General features: G+C 28.8%; 1 protein-coding gene across 1 annotated transcript; it reads left to right on the top strand.

The window, feature by feature from the left end:
- Positions 1-4,944: 4,944 nt before the first annotated feature.
- Positions 4,945-7,988, top strand: LOC125807568 (uncharacterized). The gene is made up of 3 exons (XM_049487306.1): positions 4,945-5,232; positions 5,476-7,088; positions 7,711-7,988. Exons 2-3 carry the CDS (start codon positions 5,671-5,673, stop codon positions 7,952-7,954), a joined length of 1,662 nt encoding a protein of 553 aa, XP_049343263.1. The 5' UTR covers positions 4,945-5,232; positions 5,476-5,670; the 3' UTR covers positions 7,955-7,988.
- Positions 7,989-14,178: the final 6,190 nt, after the last annotated feature.

Raw genomic sequence — 14,178 nt, 5'->3', positions numbered from 1 at the left:
TATTTCAAACATTTTAGTATAATTGATGAGATAAAATAATTTGAGACTAATTAATATGATAATCAAACATGGGATATAATTAATTTCAAAACATGTACCAAATGATCTCTAGTGTTGAAATGTAAAATAACTTTGGATCATCGAGGTGAATAAATCTAGAAGCTAATATATGAATATTAATATATACTTGTAAAATATAGTGCCACCTTCATTTACTTTTATTTTTTACTATATTAAAAATAGATCTTCACTTTTACTTGTCATTTTTCGAATATCATGAATTATTTTTTTCATGTTTTATTCTTAATATTAATTATTATTTACCAAATTATTTCCCAAAATCCAAAAATTATATCAATTAATATGCATTTTATAGTTTTTTTTTTCGATTTTCTATCTGATGTTCAGAGTAAACATTAGAGCTTCAACTAAATTTGGTCGTACTACAATACTCATTTAGGGGGTGGAGTTTCTAATAAGGATTTTTTCATATTTAAAGCTCAAATTCAAGATTTCTAATTAAGAGTCGGACAATTTAACTACTGCACTACAACACATGTCTAAAATATTTATATTACTTATTACTTTATTTATTCCTAATTACTTGTCAACTTTTGAATTGACACACATATTAAGAAAATAATTAATGACATAGTGAGTTTACTATTTTATCCTTATTAATTATGAAGTGGATGAAAATTTTATATTTTTCAAAGTAATTAATCATTTAATTGAGGGTATAATAGGTAAGAAAAATTTGTCCTTTCTTAATTTGTCAAAATAGACAAGTAATTAGGGATAACTATAAAAGAAAAAATAGACAAGTAATTAGTAACAGATAAAGTATTTATAGGTGTGCAAAGACTAGTAAAATTGAACGATCGTAAAAACAATTGAATATTTTTAATTTTTTTTGATACTTGCACTCGAAAGAGACTTCTGGAAAAAAGAAGAAGGAGCACGAGCAATTTAATGGCCAATCACCATTTTTATATTTATATTTTTCTGACACCCACAGCTTTATTCATCTGTGTTATCACTCATCACATTATTTTTTTTTCAAATAGAAGTACTTGGCACCAAATTCTAATAACCAAAAAAATAAAACAATAAAAATAAAGAGGAGATTTAGCGAGGAATAAAAATAATCCTCATTATTTAAACTTTTTTTAATTAACAAATGAAAGTTGGTTATCATTTTAATTTGTTTTGGTTAATGTTTTCTTTCGTGTGGTTCAAAATGATTCTCTAACTAATTGTGATAGTTTCATAGCTTATGGCTTTTTCCCCTTTTAAATTTGCTTTAATATGCATTATTGAAGCCGATGATGTTTTGAAAACAATATCTCTATCTCCATAAAGTAGAATTAAGATTTGTATATACTTTAACATTATTAAACCTTATCAATGAAATTACGCTGAATATATTATTGTTATTTCCTTCACGAGGAATCGAATGACTTTTTTTTGAAAAATGTGAAAGAAACTTTATAACCAGTTAGAGAGCTCATTCAAGCTTGAGGCTTGTTCGGAAACGGAATATCAAATGAAAGTGAAAAGAAAAAAGAAAAAGGTGTGTGCAAAAGGAAGTAGTACCTTTGGAATCAGGTTGACTCATTACACAATTAGCCCTAAATCGTTTGCCTGAGTTTTGTTTTTTGACTTTTATTAGCCATATATTTATAAGTCACATATTTGCATATTCTTTTTATAATTAAATATGTGCAACCACATGCTATTATAAGTTAATTTTGTAAAAATTCACTGGTCTAGAAAATTAACAGTGATAGTAATTAACTATTTTTTAATACAATCTTTTTCATTACATGAATTGGACAATTTATTTACATCAATATGATTGTGTCTTGTTTTAAAGGACACGTTTTTTTATTATGCCTATTTTTTTTGGAATGAATAGGTTTCCACATGTCTCTTACATTAAACTCGCGACTTGGTTTCCTTGCTAACGCATGACATTTAGTTTTGTTAGGATAAAAAAAAACCTCGATTGAAATAATAATTACAATAATATATTAATATGATTGCGTTATTGGAAGTTTTGAAAATTTTCATTATTTCTTATTTCTTATTTAATATAAGTCAATAAAATGATTAGGTGACCGCTCCTTTAAATATACAAATCATTTAAAGATTCAACTTGCCAAAGTAATAAATAAAATTGTATATAATAGCAAACTATTAATTCAAATTAAATGCTATAAATATAGTTTGATTTAATTGTACCTCATAGCAAATTGTTGTTATTTCACCTCTCTCTTGGTGAATCTCGCTCGCCACTCTCGTTCTCTCCCTCGTCTATCTCGTTTTTTATACAAACGCAAGTGTATAAAGTGCGTTTGTATTTGTATAAAATGCGAGAAAATTGTATATATACATATATTTTCGTTCCTCTCTCTCCCCTCTCCCAGATCTCGCTTGCCACTCTCCCAGATCTCGCCTCTCTCACTTTATACAAAAAACACAAATTGTATAAAATGCATTTGTGTTTGTATAAAGCGAGAGAAAATTGTATATATACATATATTTCGTTCCCCTCTCTCCCCTCTCCCAGATCTCGCTCTCTCACTCGTCTCTCTCACTTTATACAAAAATGCAAATGTATAAAATGCGTGAAAATTGTATATATACATATATTTTCGTTCCCCTCTCCTAGATCTCGCTCGCCACTCTCCTAGATCTCGCTCGCTCACTCGCCTCTCTCACTCGCCTCTCTCACTTTATACAATTGATCTTTTTGTATATGTATACTAAAACAGATTATACAATTGTTTTCTTTTGTATATGTATAGCGAAATATACATATTTATGTTTGTTATAAAGCGCAATTATGCAAACTTTGCTATAACATACAAATATAAATTTTGTGTTTGCTATATGTGAAAGTTGCTCTTAATATCTCACCTCTCATGCTTCATTGCTTATAATACAAACAAAACTAAGTTGTAAAAAAAATCTTCTTATAATAAATCATAGTCGCAATTAACCGACTTTCTCTTATGTTTAGGTAGAGCTTTTACACAATAAATGACAGCCAATTAAACTAAAATGTGAACTTTTTGAAACGTGTCATCAAAATTGCTAAAGTAAAATAAAAAATTATAGAAAAAATCTACTGGACACGTGGCACGTTCCCATTGATGGTTAAAATCCAGAAGTCCCGTGAAGTGAGCCGCGTTAAACTAACTAATCACTCAACGAGTCTCTCGTTTGCTACACCACCCCATATTCCAAGATATCTACCTTTCTCCAATTTGCCTTTTGACTCTCTAGTCTCTACAATGTATGAGATAAAAAATACTTCTAAATTTGACCTGATATTAGTTTTATTTTTAAGCTATTAATATAACTCAATCTCTTAATATGAGTAAAATACACTTTTAAATTATCGTTAAGTTTTAAAGTGTTTTTAAGACTTTTCTGACTTATTGTTAATATAACTCCATGCCCCTACAAGTAGATTAAATAAGTGTTTTTAAGGTTATCAATAGTTCGAAAAGAAAATTAGTAATTAATTTGTTTATTCAATACTTTTCTGAATAAAAATATTTTCTTCGTCTCAAATTACTTATCAATGTTTGAATTTTCAAATGTAGAATTCATAGAATTTTGACTAAGATATATTTTATCATATCGATATAAGGAAAAAATAACTATTAATAGTTCTTTGGGAGTTCTTTTGAAGATATAGAGTATATTGGAATTAAAATATGGAGTGTTTATATAAATTAACTTTCGAAAAATAAAATATGATAATTATTTTAAGAGAGATGAATATGGAGAATCCTAGTTCCCATATAAAGTGTAACAGGCTACCGGCAAATTTGCGGGCGTCAATGTGTACATGTTTACAAACTATACGATTTGATTCCTTCTGCGGGAGATCTTTTACCCACTTGTTGCTGTATTTTTGTGTGTTAATTAAGTAGTAATATTCATAAAATAGTACTTATATCATTTATATACTGAGGCAGAACTAATATTAAGAAATAAACTATTAAGAACGCAACACAGCAGACTTTAATATGTAACTAATCATTTTTAGTTCATTAAGAAAGATAAATATTTAACTTTTTTTTATATTAGACAAAAAAAAAATTTGATGAAAGAAATTCAATAAATTCCGTTGGATTATTTACTATTTAGCTCCACCCATGCATTTTAAAGTTAACACCACTTGAGATGTATTTTGGAAATAATTTTGTTACAAAGCTTTTTGAAAAATACAGTAGTTTATACGGAAAAAAATTTGTTTTGAATGATTAGAACTTGCAAAAATATTATTAACTGTTAGTATATGAGTTTTTTTTAAAAAAAATAAACGTCGACTCACTTCTTCACTGAAAAATATATTTGAGAATTTTGTTTGCAAAATATTTCATAAACCACCCTAAAAAATCACTTCTTTAATAAACAATTAAAGTAATAAAAGTCTAATTTTTTTTTTATGTTACTCCCTCCATTCTTTTTCACTTGTCAAGTTTAGATATTTAAAACTAGAGGCGGAGACAGAATGAAAAGTTTCGGAGTTCTAGCGTGGAAAGTATTTCCATGCTTCATTCATTACCACTGAGTTATCAATCAATTTTGGTATGGGTTCAAAAGTTAATATATACATATAATTATTTAATTTTTCAATACAAATACAAAATCTATGAAAAAATTACCGTGTTTGTCTGAACTCCCATGTATATTACTTTCTCATATTAATATGATAAAAAAAAAAATCCATATAATTTAAGTAAAACAAAAAATGTAGAATCTTCTTCGTTGCAAATTGCAAATTGGCTATGACTTGGGCACAGCTGTCAAAAATATCCTAGCATTACACCCAAAAAAAAAAAAAAAAAAGAGTAAAATATCATACCGGCAACTTCTCAACTCTTTATAATATATAGTACGTGTATACTAACTACTATACAACTTGATTGTATTCGTACTTCTCCGTCCGTTTTGGACTCTGTTGAGATTTTTTTTTAAAATTATAATTTTTTGGTTTATTTTTATTATTATAACAATTAATGAAATTATAATATAGAAAGTACCCTTTTTCTGTTCAAGCTGGCATATATATAACACCTCAACTACACTGCAATTGTTGATAAGCGTAAGTCTTCTGCGGTGCTCATACTTCGCTTTCACCGCCGGAAATCACTGCTTTGCCGGTGACAGTGCTACTGCTTTTTCGGTGACAGTGCTGCGAATTATTAGGACGTAAGTCTTCTTTTGATAAATTGAGATGAATTTCTATGTTCATTTTATTAATATTGAACTTTGTTGTTATTTTGATCCTATTTTAATGGCTGAAACAACTTTTTGGTTATTATATATATTTGCGTTTACTAATTCAGTTCAACTCGAAAACTATATGGTTTACCCTTTCCGTGTATTTTCAGGGAAACAGTTGTGAACGTGATTTGACTTATTTGGTCGGTTCATTTATACTTGTTTTTGCAGGTTTTGGGATCTCGAATTTTGAAATCAAAGAAGAAAGTAAGGTGAAGCCTTTTTGTGGATCCGAATCAAAAGGGTTGAGACTTTTTTCTTCTTCTTTCTTGTTGCTAGTATTCTGGGTTTCGGTTTCGAGTTTTGAGTTGTTTTTTTTCAACCCTCCATATAATCTCTGGTTTAAGAGTTTTTGAGTGGAGAAAAATGGGAGTGAAAGTTGCCACTACATGTTTGCAATGGGCTCAACCTTTTGTTCCTCACTCAACCTCTTCTTCTTCTCAAACTTTTGCTTCTGCAATTTCTTCCCCTTCTTCCTCAAAACGCCATAGTTTTAGCAGAAAAGGGTCTCTTATTTGTCGGTATGTCAATAGGCTGGACAAATCGGCACTTTTTGGTACCCAATTGTTGAATCTATACAGATCTAAATCTTGTGAACAGCTTAAGCCAAGGACTAGAACAATTAGAAGGGCTTCAAGCACCAGCGCCAGCTTAGATTCATTTTCAGATGAAGAGTTTTCGAAGGAGATACAAGAATTGGCAAAGAAATTCCAGTTATCAGACGTTGAAAATTCCAGTACTATAAGTTATCAGAGTGACTCTATGGAAACAAGGAATGAAAGTATTAGCAGTGATAGTTATGATATTAAGTTTTTGGAGAATCAGAGGCCGTTTGATCCTCTAGAACAACCGGATTGGCCTGAAAGAGACGAGATAATTCCTGCGAATATTGAATGGAAGGCGAATAGTGTGGATCTCCCTTTTTCTCTTAGGATTATAAAGAGAAAAAAACAATGGCAAGATGGGATCAGAGATGCAGGAGAGTCAGCATACTGTTCTGTGAAAAAAGCATTTTCGAATATGGTGTTCATAATTCGAGAGCTGCAAAGCTATACTTTGCAGATGAGGGAGTTGCTGTTTTATGAAGATCTACAGGGGATCTTAGTGAGAGTACAGAAGGAGATGCATGCATCTTTTGTGTGGTTATTCCAGCAAGTATTCTCACATACACCAACTTTAATGGTATATGTGATGATACTGTTGGCTAATTATAGTGTTCATTCTATGGCAAGCAGTGCTGCTATTGCTGCTACACCGCCACCACTCACCGAGACTGTTTCTACTTTAGATGAGAGTCATTTCAACCAGAAATTTGATTCTTCTGCAATTAAGACATTTTCAGTGTCATCATCAAGTGGAAAAGTTACTTCAATTGGTGGAGGCAATGGTGGTGGGAGCTACAAGCCAATTGCTAGTGGAAATGATGGTGATGGGAGGTTTGACGGACAGATGTCGAATGGGATTTCTTCAGTCGAGAGCGGTAGGGTTGGTGAAGAAGAGTGTGTATCTGGACAAGAAACAACGGAAGAAGAGTTGCAGATTTGGAATTCAATTGTAGATGAGGCTTCTAAGATGCAGGCTTCAGTGAGAGATGAGTCCTTGGATCATGAAACCATGCAAAGATTTGTCTCTCCAATAAACACAAATATTGAAGTCGGCAACTATGCAGAGTATATCAAAACAGAGCTGGTGTATCTAGTGGAGCTAAAGCAAGAACCGCAAAATACACTATTGCTAACCAATTATGCTCAATTTCTTTTCTTGGTCGCCCAAGATTATGACAGGTACCAAAATTTTCTCTCTTATTCTTATGTTAGATTTTTATCCTTTATTTGTGCTAAGATGAGAACTTTACCTAATTGGGAAGATTCAGCCATGATTTGTTTGCTCAATTAGCTGATAACATAAGGTCAACATAGTTACTTCGTAGAAAAATTGTTTTGGTGGGCTTGAAAAATCACTTCTCAAAGCAATTGTCGTTTTTGTATACTTTGGATGGGATTGTATCTTGATAGAGGAGTGTGTGGTAGTACTTTAAATCTTTTCCAAATTATACTATTCTGAGTGGTCCCAAGGTGTGGGTTCCCATTGAAATATCATACTGCATGTAGTCCCCATTTTAGTCTTAGAAAAATTACTATGTTGCTCGGATCCTTCAAAATACTGTTGCATCTGTGTCATATCTTTCTAAATAGTAATTAGACATTATGAGTCTTAGAAATTACTATGTTGTTCGGATCGTTCAAAAATACTGTTGCATCCGTGTCATATAGTGTATGTATTTTGGAGAATTATACATGGGTGGGACAACATTTTTGGAGCAAGTTAAAGAGGTTTAGAAGCAGTATATGCTCTTCAATTATTGGTTTGGTATGGACTTATTTTTGTGTTTTTGTTACATAACAGAGCAGAAAAGTACTTCAAGAAAGCAGCAGAGGTGGAGCCAAAGGATGCAGAGGCATTGAATAAGTATGCAAATTTTCTCTGGAAAGTAAGGAAGGACCTTTGGGCAGCAGAAGAGACGTTTAATCAAGCTATAGCTGCAGAACCAAGCAATAACTTTTATGCAGCTAATTATGCTCATTTTCTTTGGAATACTGGTGGTGAAGATACTTGTTACCCACTCGACTCTTCCAATACTGATCTATAATCCCAAAACGAAAAAGAGAATAAAGATGATTGATTAATGTGGAAAAGATGTAGGACAAAAACAAGAAGACGAGATCGAAGAAAAATCTTATTGGTTAAGGAGATACAATTGAGAAAAATAAAATAAAGGGATAACAACAAGGGTGTCCAAGATAATTTTGGTTTGCTACATTTGATCATCAACTGCTTCACTTGGACTTTCCCTTTGTTTGTTAATTGCTGGACAGTGGTGTTGTTGGAGACAAGGAAGAGCAAGGAGGCTGACTTGGATTTGTTAATTAACATACCATATCATATCCCTTTGGCCTTATTTAAATAATACTACTTTCTAGTAGTAATAATATGATACAGCTCCTCTTCAAATGTGTAAATTCAGCAAGTCTTGGCTATTTTAGATCAGAGAAAAGTGAAGAGGGTCTCTACTTGGTGATTTTTCTGTTTTCTTTAACATATTTCTTTTTCCTTTTGTTTTGCATAGTTCAGTTCAGATGGCCAAATTGTAATTAAACTTTTGTTAATAGATAATTGCAATAATGCGTAACTTTTGTTACTTGCTGGTTATCGGAAACACACTCTCTATTTCACTTTTGAAGTAGAAGTAAAGTTTGTGTATACTCTTCTTTCTTCAGACTCCATTGTGTGGGACTTCTTGTTGTTTTTGTTGTGTAGCTCTGCTGAATGACATGATCCGATGCATAGGGAAGCCCATGCTTTGTGCTATGTGGATGTTGTATGCACTAAACACAGTACGGTTTAGCACATGAAGATGGTCTATTACAACAACAGTACTATTTATTTTAATATAATATATGTGCATCTACTGTAAGATCTATATATTTTTATCTTTGTACAAGAAAGTAAGAGAATGTTTATAAATATATTATCTTTTTTGCATAGAAAAGAGTTCACGTGACTATGCTAGAAGTACCAATCTAAATGTCTCTTTCGTGTTGTGATGCCGTCGATCATAATAGGAGTAAATACAATATTTACGTCAAATTATATGTAAATAATTATTTACAAACATATATTATGTATCTATAAGTTTGATGTAAAGGGTAAGCAACAACCGGTAGTATAGCAGAAAAAAATTCGCTTTCTGATATATCACTGAAAATTAAATATTTTTAACTCTTATTCTATATGCTTACATCATTTTGTTAAACAAAGAGATTCCTTATTTTCTAAGTTAGCTAATAGAGTAAATAATAATGATGATAATTTTCTTTTTTTCTGCTGGGAATAATAAAAGGGCCAGTCCATAATAGATAGAACTTATCTTTCTATAAATCACAAAAAAATTGAGAAATTAGAGTCCTTTCGTTCACGACGAAGATTTGGTTGCAATTGTGTGGACCTTAGCCTGTGCTCCAAATAAATAATTGAAGGTGGCGCACTATCACTTTATTAATATTACACGTGAGACATATTTAAATAAAATAATAAAAATTGATTAAAATATCTATTGCGTGAGTATTCGAAGATCTTTCTTAAAATATTTTTCTTTCTCTAAATGAAAAATTAGTGGAATTACAGATTGTAATCAAATTATTAACGAACAGTTATAATGCATAATATACGAGTCTCAAATTGCGATGATAGTAGGTAGATAGTCGCAAATCGCAATTGGTTTTGTAATGTTTTATAAATTTAATTTTTTAATGTTATATTTTATAAGAAATTTGATTATTTTTTTTAAAATATAAAAGATCACAAAAGGACAAATAAGAAGTATTTGCATGAATAGTATTAGATTCAAATTATAAAGTGTTCAATTAACCAATTTTCACCGATTACAATCCTCGTGATTCTCACGGTACTCCATATTTTCTTATAAAGGAAAATGGTTGGAATAATCGAGAAATCATTTTACATGGTGAGCATTTTTTGCGGTTTCAATTAATTGTCTTATTTTAATTTGATGTGGAATTTAAGAAATTAATTTTTTAATCTTATGGTATTGAATTAAAAATAAGTCAAATAATCTACTATATATTTTAATTTTATGGTATTGAACATGTTACATGTAAAGTTAAAATTAAAAGTTGTTAAAAAAGAGAAACTTTTATTCTGACTAAAAAGAAAATAGGAGGGAATAATATGTTTCATACTTGTGCTACGTACGTAATTAACAGTAGAAAAAATCTTTTTTGCCAGAAAATTTGGCCAGAATTTAGCTAGAATGATAGTTTTTCTATGTTATTTTAACTTTTTAAACATCTTTACCTTTTGAACTTAAATATATTTTAACAGAAAAATGGAAAAAGGTCGATTTGTTTTAAAATAAAAAAAATATTATAATTTTTTTAATTCTCTGGCCAAATTCTGGCCAAAATGTTTTAATATTTATACAATAACTCTGTCAATATTTTCTTTCTTCAAACTCTGGGATTACAAATGTTATATTCTTGTAAGAAATTTTTTTCCATTCAAATTATAAGTAAGCATATGAGATCTTTTTCATTAATTTAACTATCCCTTAATTAAGCTAGTGTATTTGTCACATCACAAGGAGTGGGAAATTAGGAACTACTTTGGTGCTCCATCTGTGGAAGAAAACCCATATATAATGAGACATGCAGGGTTTTAGGCAATAATAACTAATACAATTTATAAACAAAAATGTCAAGAATTAGTTTTAATAATACTGATTTCCTCTGATATTCATATTAGAGTCGAATTAAATTAATCTTCGCACATTACAAGATTTACTTTTAAGGATGACACTCCTTTCAATCTCAACCTCTCATAAGCTTAAATCTAATAGTATCTCTTATTAAAGTCAATAGATTCAACCATTCTATCATAACTCATATCGCTGTAATTTTTATTTTTTTTAATTTACGGTTACTTTGCAGCATGGTAGCACCGTCAATATACTATTAATGCAAGACATTTACTTTAATTTCAACACCATACTTCCATATGAAAGACCATATCATACACAACTACTTCATGTGATTTTCTTTAATTTGCCTAGTTCATTGTACGAGGAACTTCCACATTTGGTAGGGTGAGGTGGCCAGAGGAACGGAACATAAATTAATACCACAAATATTATTTCTTCATTTATTCTCCCTTTTTATTTTGTAGATTATATTATTTTATCGGTTTATTTTTACTCGTCACATTTTATCTCTCAAAAGTTAAACGGTATGACTTTTGATTAACATTTTCAAATTTATTTTTTCATTATATTAATACGAGAAGGATTGCAACTTATAATATTTTTCATTTAATTTTTGAATATCAAAAAATTTAATTTTAATTATTAAATTAATCTAACTCAACTTAGCTTTGAATATGAGTTAAGTTATCAAGTAGATGTGAATGGAGGGGATAATATTGTTCTTTTTCAAAAAAATAAAATCACATTTGAGAAATAAAGCTCGTTTGTCACACCGTACATATAGTGAATATTGAAACAAATTAATAGATTCCTACGTAGCTATAATCAAGTTAATTCAAAATAAAATATGTATTTACTAAATTATTTTGACTATCGAAAATAATTTCTCAATCTCATAAAAATAGAAATAAAATTTATGTATATCCTAGTCTTCAGACTATATTTATGAGATCACACTAAATATGTTATTATATTTATGCTTTTTGTAAGAGAAAGCTGATAACTGTAAATTTGGATAAGTGTTTGATATTTTAAGTAACAAAAAACAGATCACAGAGCTTGAATAAAATCAAAAGCAAAGTTCATATTGGTGAGGGTTACTCATTAAAACAATATTATAAGGAGGCAATAGCAGGTTCACTCAACCAATGTGACACAATCTAACATCTAAATGGTATAAATATGTAAAACTTTATTTTCACAAGAAAAAGTAATTACCATTAATGTTTTCTCATTCGCCACAAACCAAAATTTGAATATACAAATCATTTAAAAAGTCTCACCCGTATGAACAAGAGGAAATTTTAAAAATAACTACAACTAAAAATATAAGGAAAAATCACACGATATACACATTTAAGAGATAATATTACGAGTTTTAAATCTACTCTTAAAAAATTCTTACTTATAACAGTTTAATTACGAGTTATAACATATAAATTAAATTTAACTTTATTTAAAAATCAATTAAAATTTACTTTATTAAATGATTAATCTTTTTATATTTTTATATTATTAATTATTTAATTATATTGATTGCAGTTCCTTTTATATAATTAATAGGTAAGAGAAATAATATTAATGAGAGAGAATCAATTTGTAATTATCTATTACACCTTTTAAGGGATTTTTTAACTTATTCAAATAACTTGTATTTATTAATGACTATTGGGGCCTTTAATTTTTTAAAAATAAAATAATTTATCACCCTATATTTTAACATGTAATTTTCTCTCTCTTTAATCTATTTTTTTTTGCTTTTCTTGATTTTTTTTAATTTTAAATTTTGATATTGTTTTTTTTTAATCTGATTTTTTTAGAATTAAGAATTCTATATTTTGAAAATTTGATTTCATTTTTTATTTTAATTAATCTAAGACTTGATTTTTTGAAAAAAAAAACCGTTTTACTTAAGTTTTGAACTTGTTTTTGGTGTGTTTTTCTATATCTAAAATACTGTTTTGTTGGTGAAATAAATATATTTAATTCTGAAATTTGTTGATATATATAGATAATATGAGATCATAAGATCTTTAATAAGGATTTCTTAAGTTTTAGCTTAAATATGATTTAAAAAAATCACACTTGAATACGGAATATAAATTGAAGAGAGGAAAATATAGAACATGTATTAATTATTGCAGTTTAGACTTTTAATTACATGTTTTGATTTTTGGGTGATGTATATTTCTTTTGCTACAATTTCTGACAACAATATATAATATGCATTGTTTTACAACCAGATTTATTCTTCCTGGATTTATACCCGTTGGATACTAATTTTGTACATTTTTATTTTTTGTCTTTGATCTAAAATTTCAAGTTGGATACCAAGTGTATATAAATTGGATAAAACAATTACTTGTTTTAGATTGTCTAATTTGATTGAATTATCAGTTACATTTTGTTTTTTTCATTTTCAAGTGGGATAACTATTGGATACTAATTGAATACAACATTAACTTGTTTAGGTTGTCTAATTTGATTGAAATCTCAACCACATGTTGATTTTTCAATTTTCCAATGGAATATCGATTCAATACTAAATTTATACAAATTGGATACAATATTAACTAGTTTTGCGTTGGCTATTTCAGTTGAAATCTCAATTACATGTTTTTTTTTTCAATTTTACCACTGAGACGTCAGTTGGATACCAAATGTATACCAATTTCATACTAAGATTTGACTTAATTTTTCCAGTCAATATCAATCGCATACAAACATTACCTATTTTTTGAGTATACATTTGAAAAACACTGAATACACAAATGACTAACTAGCACACATAATAAATATTCTGAAATTATAATTCATTAACTTAAAAGACAAAATAAATCAAAACATGAGTGTGCGACAATAAAAACAACCAAATCAAAATTAAAAACAAATTATGTCTTTTTTTCAAAAGGGTAATTTGAACATGTATTCCTATTGTGTTCCTCCCGACGACATGTATTGCACGTAATTTTAGACCTCTTGAATTTCACATCAGCAAACCATTTATAAGTTGTGGTCTCTCTACAGTTCTTTCTGAACCAGGCGACAACAATTTCTGCTCCGACACTTTTTGAATTGCATATTTTTCTGTTTCATCATAAATTATTGTGTCAATATTATATCATACAAATGTACAAATAACTTTTATACATATGTTGTATCAATATACAAATTTCATACGATTTTTATGCTTACAAAATTCATACAAAAGTAAAAATACATATGTTATTTTAAAACAATTTCATATGTTATTACAAAATACAAAAGTAAAAACACATATGTTATATCAGTATAGAAATTTCATACAACTCTTATTCACACATTTCTTACCTATTTCATGCCAAAAGTTATCAATTATTCATACCAGGATCATGCCACTAGAATACCAAAATAATTCCAACTTAGAAATATTAATTGTCATTTCTTTAATAAACAGTATATCAAATTTATTACATTATTATTCTCAAAATTCATTACAATATAATGCCAAAAAAATTCAATCAAACCAAAAATCGTACCAAAACATTATCGATTGTCATACATGCTTGGAAGTATAAGTATACAAATTCCAAAGGAAAAATTATCTATTTTTTTTA

This window comes from Solanum verrucosum, unplaced genomic scaffold, assembly GCF_900185275.1.
Source record: "Solanum verrucosum unplaced genomic scaffold, falcon-dt-bn FXZP01000183.1, whole genome shotgun sequence".
In the NCBI taxonomy this organism is placed as follows: domain Eukaryota; kingdom Viridiplantae; phylum Streptophyta; class Magnoliopsida; order Solanales; family Solanaceae; genus Solanum; species Solanum verrucosum.
Note: the sequence above shows the minus strand (reverse complement) of the source record. Positions and strands in the feature narration are given on the sequence as shown.

Excerpts from the sequence above, each read along its gene's own strand:
- LOC125807568 (XM_049487306.1), top strand. The coding sequence starts at position 5,671 with ATGGGAGTGAAAGTTGCCACTACATGTTTGCAATGGGCTCAACCTTTT. Across the intron at positions 7,089-7,710 it reads GTCGCCCAAGATTATGACAG|AGCAGAAAAGTACTTCAAGA; the intron begins GTACCAAAATTT and ends GTTACATAACAG.